Source organism: Bactrocera latifrons, unplaced genomic scaffold (genome assembly GCF_001853355.1).
Source record: "Bactrocera latifrons isolate USDA-ARS-PBARC rearing strain unplaced genomic scaffold, ASM185335v1 scaffold_1174, whole genome shotgun sequence".
Taxonomy (NCBI): Eukaryota; Metazoa; Arthropoda; class Insecta; order Diptera; family Tephritidae; genus Bactrocera; species Bactrocera latifrons.
This window is the reverse complement of record NW_017534602.1, coordinates 19,961-34,623: the sequence shown is the minus strand read 5'-3', so window position 1 is coordinate 34,623 and position 14,663 is coordinate 19,961. Positions and strand designations below refer to the sequence as shown.

At 38.0% G+C, this 14,663-nt stretch overlaps 1 protein-coding gene across 1 annotated transcript; it reads right to left on the bottom strand.

Annotated features, from left to right (window-relative positions):
* Nucleotides 1-9,121: 9,121 nt before the first annotated feature.
* Nucleotides 9,122-11,779, bottom strand: LOC108978104 (dnaJ homolog subfamily C member 16-like). Its single transcript, XM_018948232.1, has 2 exons — nt 11,403-11,779; nt 9,122-9,412 (listed from the first exon to the last, which is right to left on the bottom strand). The coding sequence occupies exons 1-2, from the start codon at nt 11,715-11,717 to the stop codon at nt 9,197-9,199; spliced, it is 531 nt and encodes a 176-aa protein (XP_018803777.1). The 5' UTR covers nt 11,718-11,779; the 3' UTR covers nt 9,122-9,196.
* Between the last annotated feature and the right edge of the window lie 2,884 nt (nt 11,780-14,663).

Below are 14,663 nucleotides of genomic sequence, written 5' to 3'. Positions count from 1 at the left end.
ACTGAAACCAACTGTGCTAAAATGTCAGTGTGAGCGAGGTATGTAATATATAATTTTAATGCAGTTGTTTTTAATATTTGCTGATTATCTTTTTTCATTTTATAGAAGGATGGAGAAGGAGGATGGACTCATGTGTAGAGTGACCAGAAACGATTCTTTTCCATATGCCTCAAGAAACTCACGACTCTCAGTTCTAGAGCAAGTATCCTCTGGATAGCCAAAGAACATCCGCTTCGGCTAAAGTGAAACCGCGAAACGTCCCATTGACAGGGTTGAACAGTGGTTTTGCGACCCGCCACGTAAAGAACACCCCCATGAAAAAGTGCAAACAGCCTCGGATGAGAGACCCTTATTTTGATGACGACCATAGCAAACGCAGTAAGGATAACGATTTAAGGGCATGCACCTGTAATATCCGGTCCTTTAATTGGGAAAGTGCCGCTGACCTGGTTGATTCTCGTTAAAGGGACGGCTGACATTACCGTTGTTCTTGAAATGCGATGGACGGGACRAGGAGAGTAGGTCTTTGTGGCATTTTATTACAGTGGACATATGAAGTGGGTGGAAGAGAGACTCCGTCGCCGAATACTGTCATTCACCCCGGTGGATGAACGTCTAGCTACAATCCGCATCAAAGCGAAGGTCCTCAAGAGTTGCCCAGCCATCATGTTAAAATGTGAGGAAGGAAGGTATTTTTGGCACAACAGTCGGTAAATTCAGCCTCCACGAAAAAACGTCCCCAAATGGGTTGATGCTGATCGACTTCACCGGGGCCCGAAATATGGTTATCTGTAGTACTAGATTCCATTGTCTCCGGATCGAAAAGCCACCAACCAGATACGCCACCGATCACGTTGCGTTAGATGGACGACACGACTAACTTGTTGCAGCCAAGATGGGCATCCGCCTCTGTGCACGCCAACAAATAGAAGGAAGTATCGACGCCGAGAAGCTGCAATCTGAACATATATCCAAAGGATTTTCTACTTGACTTACACTCCTGCTCACTGAGAGCACACGCCACAAACATGGTGTGACCGAACTGTGGGACGTCATTTCAAGTTCCTTACGTACAGCCGTAACTGAAGCCATTGGTTTTCGAAAGATGCTAATGCTAGAAAAATTTACTTCTCCAGACTGCTGAAAGGCACTGAAAGCATAACGCCAGGAGCAGACGTTCCATTGCCCGAGCATGAAGAAGTGCGAAAATCAATTACCCGTCTGAAGAACAACAAAACGCCGAGGACCGACGGATTGCCGGCCAAGTTATTCAAACAAGGCGGCGAAGAACTAATAAGAAGCATTCAACAACTTTTTTGTAAAATACGGTCGGGCAAAAGCATGGCCATCGATTGTAATTTAAGCGTGCTCTGCCCAATCCACAAACAGCGAGATCCACAATATTCGCCAACTATCGTGAGATAAGCCTCATTAACATTGCATATAAGGTTCTACCGAGGGTATTGTGTGAAAGATTAAAGCCCACCGTCTACAAACTGATTGGACCTTATCAGTGTGGCTTCAGACCTGGAAAATCAACAACCGACCAGATATTCACCATGCCCAAGTCTTGGAAAAGACCCGTGAAAAGAGAACCGACACTCACCACCTCTTCGTCAATTTCAAAGCTGCTTTCGACGAAAAGGAGCTGCCTTTAAGCCGCGATGTCTGAATTTGGTATCCCTGCAAAACTTATAATATTGATATCATCGGCCTCAACACCTGCGCCGTTAGTTCTGCTTTCTCCAGACTGGTCAAGGAAGCAAAATAAATGGGTCTGGCAGTGAACGAGGGCAAGACGAAATATCTGCTGTCCTCAAACAAACAGTCATCGCACTCACGACTTGGCACTCACGTCACTGTTGACAGTCATAGCTTTGAAGTTGTAGATAATTTCGTCTACCTTGGAACCAGCGTAAACACCACCAACAATGTCAACCTAGAAATCCAACGCAGGATAACTCTTGCCAACAGGTGGTACTTCGGACTGAGTAGGCAATTGAGAAGCAAAGGCCTCTCTCGACAAACAAAAAGTAAACTCTATAAGTCACTCATAATTCCCGTCCTGCTATATGGTGCAGAGGCTTGGACGATGTCAACAACGGATGAGTCGACGTCTCGAGTTTTCGAGAGAAAAGTTCTGTGAAAAATTTATGGTCCTTTGCGCGTTGGCCACGGCGAATATCGCATTCGATGGAACGATGGGCTGTACGAGATATATGACGACATTGACATAGTTCAGCGAATTAAAAGACAGCGGCTAGGCTGGCTAGGTCATTTTTTCCGGATGGACGAAAACACTCCAGCTCTGAAAGTATTCGATGCAGTATCCGCCAGGGGAAGCAGAGGAAGAGGAAGACCTCCACTCCGTTGGAAGGACCAAGTGGAGAAGGACCAGGCTTCACTTGGAGTATCTAATTGGCGCCACGTATCGAAAAGAAGAAAAGACTGGCGCGCGGTTGTTAACTCGGTTATAATCGCGTAAGCGGTGACTACCCCAATCAAGAAGAAAAAGAATATATTCATTATACATATGTGTTCCAAGTTTGTGTTTTGGTTACGAATATCTATTGTGCAAATAAAAAATTTTCTAAAAGATAAATTTTGGCAAATGCCCGTATTTTTGCTGTAGAGCGATGAATTCTTCAGAGGAGTTTCCTATGTTACGTATTATTTGGTATGCGCGGAACCACCATTCGCATATAAGCGAATATAATACTGAACAAGAATAATATCATTTAATATATGTGGTACACTAACTCTAAATTTCGATCAGCCAAGATTATTAAAATTCAAAAATTTTTAAAACTATGTTTAGTTTTAGAGATGGCCATTGGTCAAAACGGTTGCACAAAACAAAAAATGCTATAATAAATTACTTATTTATATATAATTCGTAACTGTTTTCAACTTTGATTATAGAGTGATGATTAAAGCTGTTAAAATATCAAATTATATCATCTTAATATAGATAAATATGCGATTTATTTTTAAGCTTTTTAATTAACTTATTGAGATAGACTGGTATTTCACTTTTACAATGAGTGGACTATAAGAATTTTCTTTACTTTTTATATTTTAGCATTTACCATATTCTTTTTCTATTCTTTCTAAATAAATAATTTTTTGCAATAAATTCATAATATTTAAAATATGGTAAGAAAACCTGGCAAGTATGACTAATACATATACAAGTAGTATTGGATCATTACGCCGGCGGTAAGGAAATTGAACGTTTGAAATCGTATCAGATCCACACTCATACATTTGGTTTGGTCCAACATATACTACATATTTATACATATATTAGCAGTCTCAGTATTTCAGCATTTAGCAATGAAAATATTGATAACAAAGTATGTATGTTTACAAAAAAAATTACCATATTTTTATTTAGTCCAAGGTTTAATTTTTAAGTATGGCCTAAGTACTACTAAAAAAATTATTTGTCGAATTTGCATTATTTTAATAATGTTTAATACAAAGATCTATTTCTTTCTTAATAAGTAGCTTAAAATAGCCTTTACAACTCTGTTATGCCGACCACAATAGCAATACTGACCAGATATTTTAATTGATTTCTATTTGGGTTTAGAGGATCTTCAATGCGGATGATGATCGTGATTATTGTATGGTTGGGCTTTTCTGTTATCAAAATTATCCAATTTTATTCAGCAAGTTAAATTTCGCAAATTATAAAATTTTATTCAGTTCAAAATCTGCATTTTCTGGATCCCGTTTTTCACAAGGTTTCTTGTTTGTATTTAACATTTTTCAGTGGTGAGTATTTATTAGTTTTGCATTCCAATAGAAATTCAACCCAGACTCCTTGATGTCAGCTGTGCTTTTATTGACATCATATTTTTATCCTCCTCTTTTACGATGTGTTTCGCTTAGAGAGTATATGTATGTGTCTAGTCGAAATGGCAAGAATATTATTCTATTATGAAATGATTAATTGCAAGAACAAAAAAATACTGTTAGGTAATTGCAAAATATTGATCGATTAATCACCCCTTTGGAGGATGGAGTATGTGTAGTGTCATTCACTTGGCTCCAGCAGCTCACGTCCTAGACCAAGTATCCTCTGGATAGCCGAAGAACATCCGCTTGAAAGCGGGTTAAAGTGAAACGGCGAAACATCCTATTGACAGGGTGGAGCAGTGGTTTTGGGACCCGCCACGTAAAAAACGCCCCCATAAAACGTGCAAACAGCATCGGATGAGAGACTCCCCTTTTGATAATATCTCTTGGCAACAAGTGCTACTTCGGACTAAGTAAGCGATTGAGAAGTAAAGTCCTCTCTCGACGAATAAAAACCAAATCAAGTCACTCATTATTCCCGTCCTGCTTTACAGTGTAGAGTAGGGTGGTTTTAGTGAATAGAGGTGAATTTCTTTTTCTGAAATTTGTGTGTGCTCACTTCTAGAAATGTGCCATTTAGTGTAAAAATACAATTGAACCAGTTTCAGCTCAATCGGATTTTGCCTTCCTGCGTTATTTTTCGAGTTTAACTTACGACTGATTCCACCTATTACAAAAAATTCATTATAAATTGAAAGTAATTTTGTTGAAATTAAAGTCTATTATAATACATATTCTTTAGAAATGTATGGTTTGGAAGATATTTAACATTTAATGGACCAAGTTCGTGTTATGTGCCTTTTTGGTGACACTCATACATAATATTTTTCGGATTTAAGGCTCGCTTAAGTATTTTGATACCTTTCATGAAAATGAAATGGTATATTAACTTTGGTCCGATGTTTGTAAGTATAAGAAGAATAAGAGATAGACCCATACCCAAGTATACAAAAATGATCAGAAGCAGTAGAAGATTCGATTTAGCTATGTTCGTCTGTCCGTCTGTCTGTTTGAACGCAAACTAGTCCCTCAGTTTTTGAGATATCCGAATGAAACTTGGTAGGCAAATGTATTTCTATATTCTATTAGACATTTGTCGGAACCGGCCAGATCGGAMCATATGTAGCTGATATAACCTTCATTGTTCAGATATGAGATTTTGCTCTATATCTTTGGTACTATAGCAGTTAGGAACGTGCAATTTGACACTCCTATGAGAAAATAAGTAGTGTTTTAAAATGTAATACTTTTTACGCTAACAATGCAGAATTTTAAATTAGAATTTTATATATTCATGAAAGGTATGAAGGCTTCGGCATGGCCGAAGACAGCCCTTCCTTACTTGTTTTACAGTATTTTTTGACATTTTGGTGAGTTTGGCCTTGGCCTAAGAGAGTGACATAATTGGGCCGTCAAATTTCTTAACTTTTCATTCTATGCAACTTTACTTTAGTATATCCTATACTTTTACTAAAATAAAGCGACAACAACAAAAGATCAGAATAACTTTTATTAACCTTTACTTTTTCACATTTCAACCTCACTAAACATATTTTTTCTCCAATAAGCTGGCATCTCTAGTATTATTTGGTATTGTATATTTCTGGCATCTCGTGGCTGACTTGTTGCTCATATTTATCGCTATGTATTCTGGCAGTAAGTAAAAAGTGGGGAATTTGATTTTGACGCTTTAAGAGAAATGTTATTTTAAAGTTTGTTGTGCTAAGTGAACAGTTCGATATTAGAAAGTGCAAGATATTACATACATAGTTATATAATTAAATTCAAATGGCTACTACTTCATCTAATGTTCGTGTTCGATCTAAAACCCTAATTTATTTAATCATCAAATAATCGGGAGTAAACTGCCATCTAATCATCAAGTATTAAAGTCATTGTTTTACAACATTCGTGAAGTTGGATTACCTTTTAGTGATGCTGCAAAACTCACTCTGACGGAAGTTCTTGTGTTCTGGGAGAAAACTAGAATACCTTATCAATTACAAAAAAATGCTGTTCGCAAAGTCGAAAAATTATATAACGAATGGAGGGCACTTCAGAAGTGTTCAAGATTTCAAAAATGTCTAATCATGAAGATGTTAAATTTTTGACATATCAGAGAATGAAAGGACGTCCAGGCCATATGGAAAGTATCGATGTGAATACAGCTCCGGCTGAACAAAGAAGAGAAGCAAGAAAAGCAAAAGCAGAAGAGTGGCGATGGTGACAGATTTCACCAGTAAGCGCTGGTAAGTTTATAGTATAGTTGCCCAATTTTACTTAAAAATTAGATACTCAAACCCATACTTAAATAGGTAATAAAATGCTGGCTCTTAGAAGCTATAGCCTTTATTCGTTCCTATTTGTTACTAACATCAACAGTATTTTTCTSCCAAAATCCATACATTTTCTTTCCTTTTTTCATTGCAACAGAAAATGTACGAGAAGTGGAAGAAATCAGCTCGGACGAAGTATTTACCGATGATGAAAAAGCCAGCAAAGCGGAGACTGCGAGTAAAAAAAGGAAATACAGTCGTGGTTATAACGAAGTAATGACGGAAAATTTATCAATATTGCTAGATAGGTGCAAAATTTCTGATAGAAATGCTGTGCGAATAATTTTCTCAACAGCTGAAAGTCTGGGCTGTAATGTCGAAGAATTTGCACTTAGTAGAAGTGTTTTAAGAAAACGCAGAATATCCTTTCGAAGTCAACAGACCCAGAAAATCAAAGCGAGGTTTAAAAACTTAGACTTAGAGGATATTGTTGTTCATTGGGATGGAAAACTTTTACCAAACCTTCTACAGAAAGAATGTGCTGAACGGTTGGCAACCTTGGTAAGCAAAGGAGACTATGAACAACTACTAGGGGTCCCGGAATTAGAAAATTCCAAAGGCGCCAGTCAGGCAGAAGCTGTTAGCGGTAGTCTAGAAGAATGGGATATTGGCGATAAAATTGTTGTTATGTGTTTTGATACGACGGCTTCCAACACAGGACGAATGAAAGGCGCATGTACCTTGTTAGAAAAACAGCTAGGTAAAAGTTTGTTGTACTTAGCCTGCCGCCATCACATTTTAGAAGTCGTTTTACGGTCAGTATTTGAGTACAAAATGGGATCAACGACTGCTCCCTAACCTGACATGTTTAGAAGATTTCAAATACATTGGCCTAACATAGATCAGTCTAAATACATTGAAGGGGTACAGGATGATTCGGTAAAGAAGTCAGTGAAAGAGTTCGAAAAAGAGGTTTCGGAATTTCTTCTATTTCAGTTAACTGAAAAACAGCCGAGGGATGATTACTTAGAACTTATTAAGTTATGTTTAATATTTTTAGGAAAAGTCTCTTCTCACGATGTTTCGTTTAACACTCCTGGTCCTTATCATCGCGCCCGTTGGATGGCAAAAGCCATTTACTCTCTGAAAATGTTAATTTTTAGAGAACAGTTTTCTATGTCCGAAGAGGAGTTCAGTTCACTAAAAGCTATTTGTTTATTTATTGATTTGTATGTGAAGATGTGGTGTCAAGCTTCAAACGCAATAGTAATGATTTACAATTTGTTCAAAATGTAATTAAGTATAGACGTATTGATCAAGGTGTATCAGAAAAGATATTGGGAAAATATTTACTTCACCTTTGATATCTGAACCCGGTACTGATTTGAATTAGCTTATTTGACAAAAATGTTTCAAATGAAATAAAAAGAAAAATGGCAAAAAAGATTTTATCGTACAGGAATTTAACAGAAGAAGAACCGTCTTCAAGAATAATGGGGGTGCAAGTTTCTGAAAATGAAGCCGTAAACCTATTTAAAAATATTTCGCTTCAGATCTTTGTGTCGGATCAAAGCCTGGCCTTTTTCGAATATTTCAAAGTCAAAACTGATTTTTTGACAGAGGACCCCAAGAAATGGTCCGAAAATAAAGACTTTTTGAAACTTCAAAGTTTTGTTAGGAGTATGAAGGTAGTAAACGACACGGCAGAGAGGGGGGTTAAGTTAATTCAAGACTTCAATAGTTTTCTTACAAAAGATGAGAAGCAAAAACAATTGCTGCTTCAGGTGGTAGCGAATTGTCGTCGGCTTTACCCTGATACTTCCAAAATTTCCCTTTCTCTACCCTTATCTGATGAATGATATTGGAAATAATAACATATAAATAAATTTATAAATTTTTTATAATTTTTGTTTTTAGTATGAATTTTCTTTTCTATATGTTTATTTTTTAAACAGATTTGTTTCCATCGTCCTACCTTTTTGTTAAATATTGTACTAATTAATGTACGAAAACTGAAAATGCAATATATAACTAAAAGATTTTACTAATTTCTAGCTTTTTCTATTATAATAAAATAAAGGACTTCTGTGTATGCATTTTTTATGGTTAAGGTAAGGATAGTTTCAAAAAGCGTGGAGAACCTCGAGTGTTACTGCGATGAACTATACTAAGGCATTTGACACGAACTTGGTGCACTAAATGTTAAATATCTTCCAAACCATGTATTTCTAAAGAAAATGTATTATAATAKACTTTAATTTCAACAAAATTACCTTTCATTTGATAATAAATTTATTGTAATAGGTGGAATCAGTCATAAGTTAAAGTCGAAAAATAACGCTTATTCGCGAAAAATGRCAATTTTATCAAACTTCAAAGCCTTTTCGGCACAGGAAGGCAAAATCCGATTGAGCTGAAACTGTTACAATTGTATTTTTACACTAAATGGCACATTTCTAGAAGTGAGTACTTCCAAAAATTGAAAGGTTATTTTGAAAAAGTACCCTARTGTAGAGGTATGGTCGATGACCACATCTGATGAGTAGACGTTACCAGTTTTCGAGACAAAGGTTCTACGAAAGAATTATGGTCTTTTGCTCGATGGCCACGGCGGATATCGCATTCGATGGAACGATAAGCTGTATGAGATATACGCCGACATTGACAGAGTTCAGCGAATGCTGACTAGATCATGTCTTTCGAATGGACAAAAGCAGATCAGCTTAGAAAGAATTGCACGCAGTACCCGCCGGGGGAAGAAGAGGAAGACCTCTAATTTTTGATATTTGATTTTGTTATGAATTAAGTTAGTAATTAGTCGAATAACGATTAGCAAATTAAGAAATTAATAAAATCTATAATATTAATACTTATCTTATGTCTGCATATACAATGTGCAGAAACGATTAATGTAATAATGTTAATATATATATAATATATGTATATAGATAACATATTAATATCGTTAAGAAAGCTTCTAGTCCTATGGAAACTTGTACAATTTATTTTACAGCATGAAAGGACAATTATTTTTAATTTCAAACAACATTAGGAAGTTATTTAGTTGGAAAATCTGGCCAATAATTGACACTGTATCTATGAGTAGATCCTTCAAATAACCTGTCCAACCAATTACTTAAACCATCCAAAAGATTTTCCTCTAATAAGATTTTTTGCTCGCAGTCCGACTCATCTGAATTAACTTCAACGAATGCCCCTATTTCCGGATCGGTAGTATCTCGCTCAAGATGTTTTTTCATTTTCATTAACCTCTGCAAAAGAAAGAATACATATATCTAGATAACGTTTATATTAATGTATACGCTTCGCAATTTTTTTATTTTTTTTTTGTGTTTTGTTAAAAAATATAATATGTAATATTGAGTAGTCGAAAAAGTCTTTTCGTATTTTGTTAATAGATGTCGTTGCAGTCTATATCTCCAGTGCTACCAATCAAAATTGAAAAGTAAAAAGTTACAACTGCTCAAAAATTAGTGAACATAATCAAGAAATTCGCTATATTTTGGAGGGAAGAATACGACGCAAGCCACCACAGAAATTTGTGATGTTTACGGTGGCGATGCCGGATCAGTTCGTGTAGGACAACAATGGTTCGCTAGCTTCCGTTCTAGAAATTTCGATTTATACTGATAGAATAATGTCTCTAGCGGACAAATGGTAAATATTTGCTTATTTATTTATTTTTATTAATATATTTATATCGTAATGATATAGGAGAAATAATTAAATTAAAGAGAAAACTACGACGTAAGTGGCATCAAACTTGTTGTCCAGCTGATAAACTATTTTAAATAAAATCTCTAAATATCTTAATCGGCAAATTAAGAGGTTTAAAAATGAAAGTTTCGCAAAATATCTTCGGCCCCTAAGCAATGGAAGAAATTCCGACTACTTTCTTCGGAAAAACTGTAAAGACTACAAACACCAGAAACTCAAGTATGTTCCATTAAAATATATGCACGAGTACCGTACTTTAANAAAGACTACAAACACCAGAAACTCAAGTATGTTCCATTAAAATATATGCACGAGTACCGTACTTTAATTCCGCTAAATACTTAGGACACTAAGCTACTCTGGAAAGTGCACGAAAAAACAAACGTAAGGAGCTGGACATGCGACTCAAAAATTATAATTGGTTAATCGGTAACAAATCAGCGTTATCCATCGAAAAAAGTTACTTATATATAATCAAATACTCTGACCGATATAAAGCTATGATGCACAACTGTGGAGATGTACTAACGCAAACAAGAAGAAAGTCATCCGACAATTTCAAAACAAAGTACTAAGACGAATTGTAAAAGCGCCTTGGTATTGTAGATGTGCTGATATAAAACGTGATATAGGCGTAAACTCGGTTAACGCAGAAATATTAAAAACTCCAACAGCACATAGTGCAAAATTTCTACAGCAAGTAGCTATGTTAACTTCTAGAGATGGACCACCAAGACTACTCAAACTCTGCGATCTTTCCAATTAGCCAATACTCTCATAGCAGTTTTGTAATTTTGTAATTATATTCAAGTTGCTTGTTGGTCCTTTCTTTTATTTGAACTAGTTGCAATGTATAAACAAAATAAAAATAAAAAATATTATAAATATAAAAAATAAGTTGAAGTTTGATTAGAAATACGAAAAGACATTTTCGACTACGCAATACACCTCTTGTGATGAAATTGAAAGGTGAATTTTGTTCATTTCATCTCCTTCAAAGTAATCCCCACCCGCTGCAATGCACTTATGCCAACGAATCTTCTAGTCATCATAGCACTTAAAAATTCCTCCGTCGTGATGACCATGTGGCTTTCTTCGATTTAGCTTTTATATCCTCAATTGAGTCAAAACCGTGTCCTCGGAGTGGTCATGCGAATTTTCTGAATAGCCAGAAGTTACACGAAGGTAAAATAGGCAAAGCGATGGTTGCGACACCGTATTAGTTGAAAATGTGGCTAAATGATCTTCAATAACCAATGCAGGATAAGATGGTGCATTCTCGCATTTCTTTGCTAAATAAATTCAGACATAGAACAATCGAAGGATTCCCAAATAGAGGCTCACGAAACGACGCGTATCTCAAATACTAATGAATATTTTGATGTGAAATTTAGCACAGATGTCACTAACAGTACTACTTGCAGAAAAAAAACTCTACCGTTTCGAAACACACTCGATTCACCTTTCAATTTGATCACAGATCTATCTATTTTATAAACTCGCTACAAAGACTAAAGTACTTACCTTTCTATCATTGTTCGTCTCTGGGTGTTTAGCGTGGTACATACAAAAATATTTTCTGTGACCATTTAAAGCAATTACGGTACCAACACAGTTCCGGGGATTAATCTTAAATGTCTTTGATTCGCACAAAGACAACCTTAGTAGTTCAGAATACCATAACAGCCCCTTTTCAATAAGCATATGACCGAATAATAGTGTTTTGGATTTCCGGTAAGGCCAAACAGCTTTGTGAAAAGAAGGAATTAGCTTAGGTCGCGTTTTTATATCGGTAATTAAAATTATAGTCCTACAACCCGGTTTCAACAACCGAACCATGCCATTATATTTTTCAGCCCTTAGTTCATGTAATTTCAACTCCGGAGGGCTGCGGCTTTGCTTCAGAGCTAAAAGAAACAATTTCAAAAATATAAATAAAACCTGTTTCAAATTAAGTATACACATTTTTACAAAGCTAATACTTGGCAATGTGATTTCAGAAATACTTTTTAACTCTACTTTACAATGTAAATATTTTTGCAAAATATTAACTGCCACGATTGCAATTACTTTGGTGATCGGGGACTGACAACGAATTCCGGTATAAATTGGGTATATGCTGATAAGGGATCTTCTCCAGAGGAGGAATAAAAATATTGTTGCGAAGGCTTATACTTTTTAATATATTTGCATTTCAAAATTCAAAAACKTGTATAAATAACACATGTCACAATACTTAACTAAATTTTTTAACATTTTTCACTTCGTATGGTATACTCAAATCTCCTTCTTAATTGGCGTAGACACCGCTTAGGCGATTATAACCGAGTTAACAACCGCGCGCCAGTCGTTTCTTCCTTTCGCTACGTGGCGCAAAGTGGATATTCCAAGCGTAGCCAGGTCCTTCTCCACTTGGTCCTTCCAACGGAGTGGAGGTCTTCCTTTTCCTCGGCTTCCCCCGGCGGGTACAGCGTCAAATATCTTCAGAGCTGGAGTGTTTTCGTCCATTCGGACAACATGACCTAGCCAGCCTCTGCCCCATATAGCAGGACGGGAATTATGAGTGAGTTATAGAGTTTGAGTTGGCAAGAGTTATCCTGCGTTGGATTTCCGGGCTGACATTGTTGGTGCTGATTACGCTGGTTCCAAGATAGATGAAATTATCTACGACTTCAAAGTTATGACTGTCAACAGTGACGTGAGAGCCTAGTCGCGAGTGCGACCACTGTTTGTTTGATGACAGGAGATATTTCGTCTTTCTCTCGTTCACCACCAGACCCATTTATTTTGCTTCCTTGTCCAGTCTGGAGAAAGCAGAACTAACGGCGCGGGTGTTGAGGCCGATGATGTCAATATCATCGGCATACGCCAGCAGCTGTACACTCTTATAGAAAATTGTACCTTCTCTATTTAGTTCTGCAGCTCGAACTATTTTCTCCAGAAGCAGGTTGGAGAAGTCTCACGATAGGGAGTCGCCTTTTCTGAAACCTCGTTTGGTATTGAACGGCTCGGAGAGGTCCTTTCCGATTCTGACGGAGCTTTTGTTGTTGCACAACGTCAGTTTACACAGAGATCGCGCCATAAAGGCAATTCCTTTTCGTGCTGTCGAAAGCAGCTTTGAAATCGACAAAGAGGTTGTGAATGTCGATTCTCCTTTCACGAGTCTTCTCCAAGATTTCCAGGTCTGAAGCAACACTGATAAGGTCCAATCAGTTTGTTGACTGTGGGCTTTAATCTTTCATACAATACGGTCGACAGAACCATATATGCAATGTTGAGGAGGCTTACCCCACGGTAGTTGGCGTAGATTGTAGAATCTCCTTTTTTGTGGATTGGACATAGCACACTTAAATTCCAATCGTTGGGCATGCTTTCGTCCGACCATATTTTACAAAGAAGCTGATGCATTCTCCTTATCAGTTCTTCGCCGCCGTGTTTGAATAGCTCGGCCGGCAATCCATCGGCCCCCACTGCTTTGATGTTCTTCAGGTTGTGCTCTATTGTCATCAATTGGGGAATCGGGTTCGCCTTCTCCTGGCGTTGTGCGTTCACTGCCATTCAGTAGGCTGGAGAAGTGTTCCCCCCATAATTTAAGTATGTTCTGGGCATCGGTGACTAGATCACCTTTGAGGGGTTCCGCCGCATTTTTTCGGTAGAATTTTCGTGCATTACCCCTGCGGCCAGCTTATCAAGCTCCTCGTACCCACGCATTTCGGCCTCTTTCTTTTTTTGTCTGCAAATGCGTCTCGCTTCCCTCTTCAACTCTCGGTATCTCTCCCATCCCTCACGTGTTGTGGTCGATAGTAACGTTGCGAGGTAGGCAGCCTGTTTTCTCTCCGCTCCGACACGGCACTCCTCGTCGTACCAGCTGTCCTTTTGCTCTTTCAGAAAACCAATGGTTTCGGTTGCAGCTTTATGTAAGGAGTTTGAAATGCCGCCCCACAGAGAGCAGAAGTGCAAGCCGAGTAGAAAATCGTTCGGCTGTCTGTTGTGATTGCGGCTTCTCGAACCTTCCTTGTATTTGATGGCGTGCGTTTTTTGCTGCACAGAGGCGGGTGCGAATCTTGGCTGCAACAAGATAGTGGTCCGAGTCGATGTTGGGATCTCGGAGCGCACGCACATCTAAAATACTGGAGACGTGTCGTCGGTCTATCCCAACATGATCGATCTGGTTGGTGGTTTTTCGATCAGGAGATAGCCAGGTAGCTTGATGAATCTTCTTATGCTAGAATCTAGTACTACAGATAACCATATTCGGGCCCCAGCGAAGTTGATCAGCCTCAACCCATTTGGGGATGTTTCCTCGTGGAGGCTGAATTTACCGACCGTAGTGCCAAAGATACCTTCTTTGTCCACCCTGGCGTTAAAATCGCCACGCACGATTTTGACATCGTGGCGGGGGCAGCTCTCATAAGTGCTTTCCAAGCACTCATAAAAGGCATCTTTGGTCACATCGTCCTTCTCTTCCGTCGGGGCGTAGGCGCAAATCAGCGATATGTTGAAGAACCTCGCTTTGATTCGGATTGTGGCTAGACGTTCATTCACCGGAGTGAATGATAGTATTCGGCGACTACCACCACGAGTTCCACACCAAACTTGCGCTCCTTTATGTGGCCAGTGTAGTAAGTGCCACAAGGAYCTACTCGTCTCAGTCCTTGTCAAGTCCATCGCGTTTCTTGGACTGCGGTGATGTCAGCCTTTATTTTCACGAGGACATCAACCAGCTGGGCAGCGGCACCTTCCCAATTAATGGACCGGACATTCCAGGTGCATGCCCTCAAATCA

Coding starts and splice junctions, on each gene's coding strand:
- LOC108978104 (XM_018948232.1), bottom strand. CDS start 11,717: ATGGTTCGGTTGTTGAAACCGGGTTGTAGGACTATAATTTTAATTACC. Junction 9,413..11,402: donor AGACGAACAATGATAGAAAG/GTAAGTACTTTA, acceptor TTTCTTTTGCAG/AGGTTAATGAAAATGAAAAA.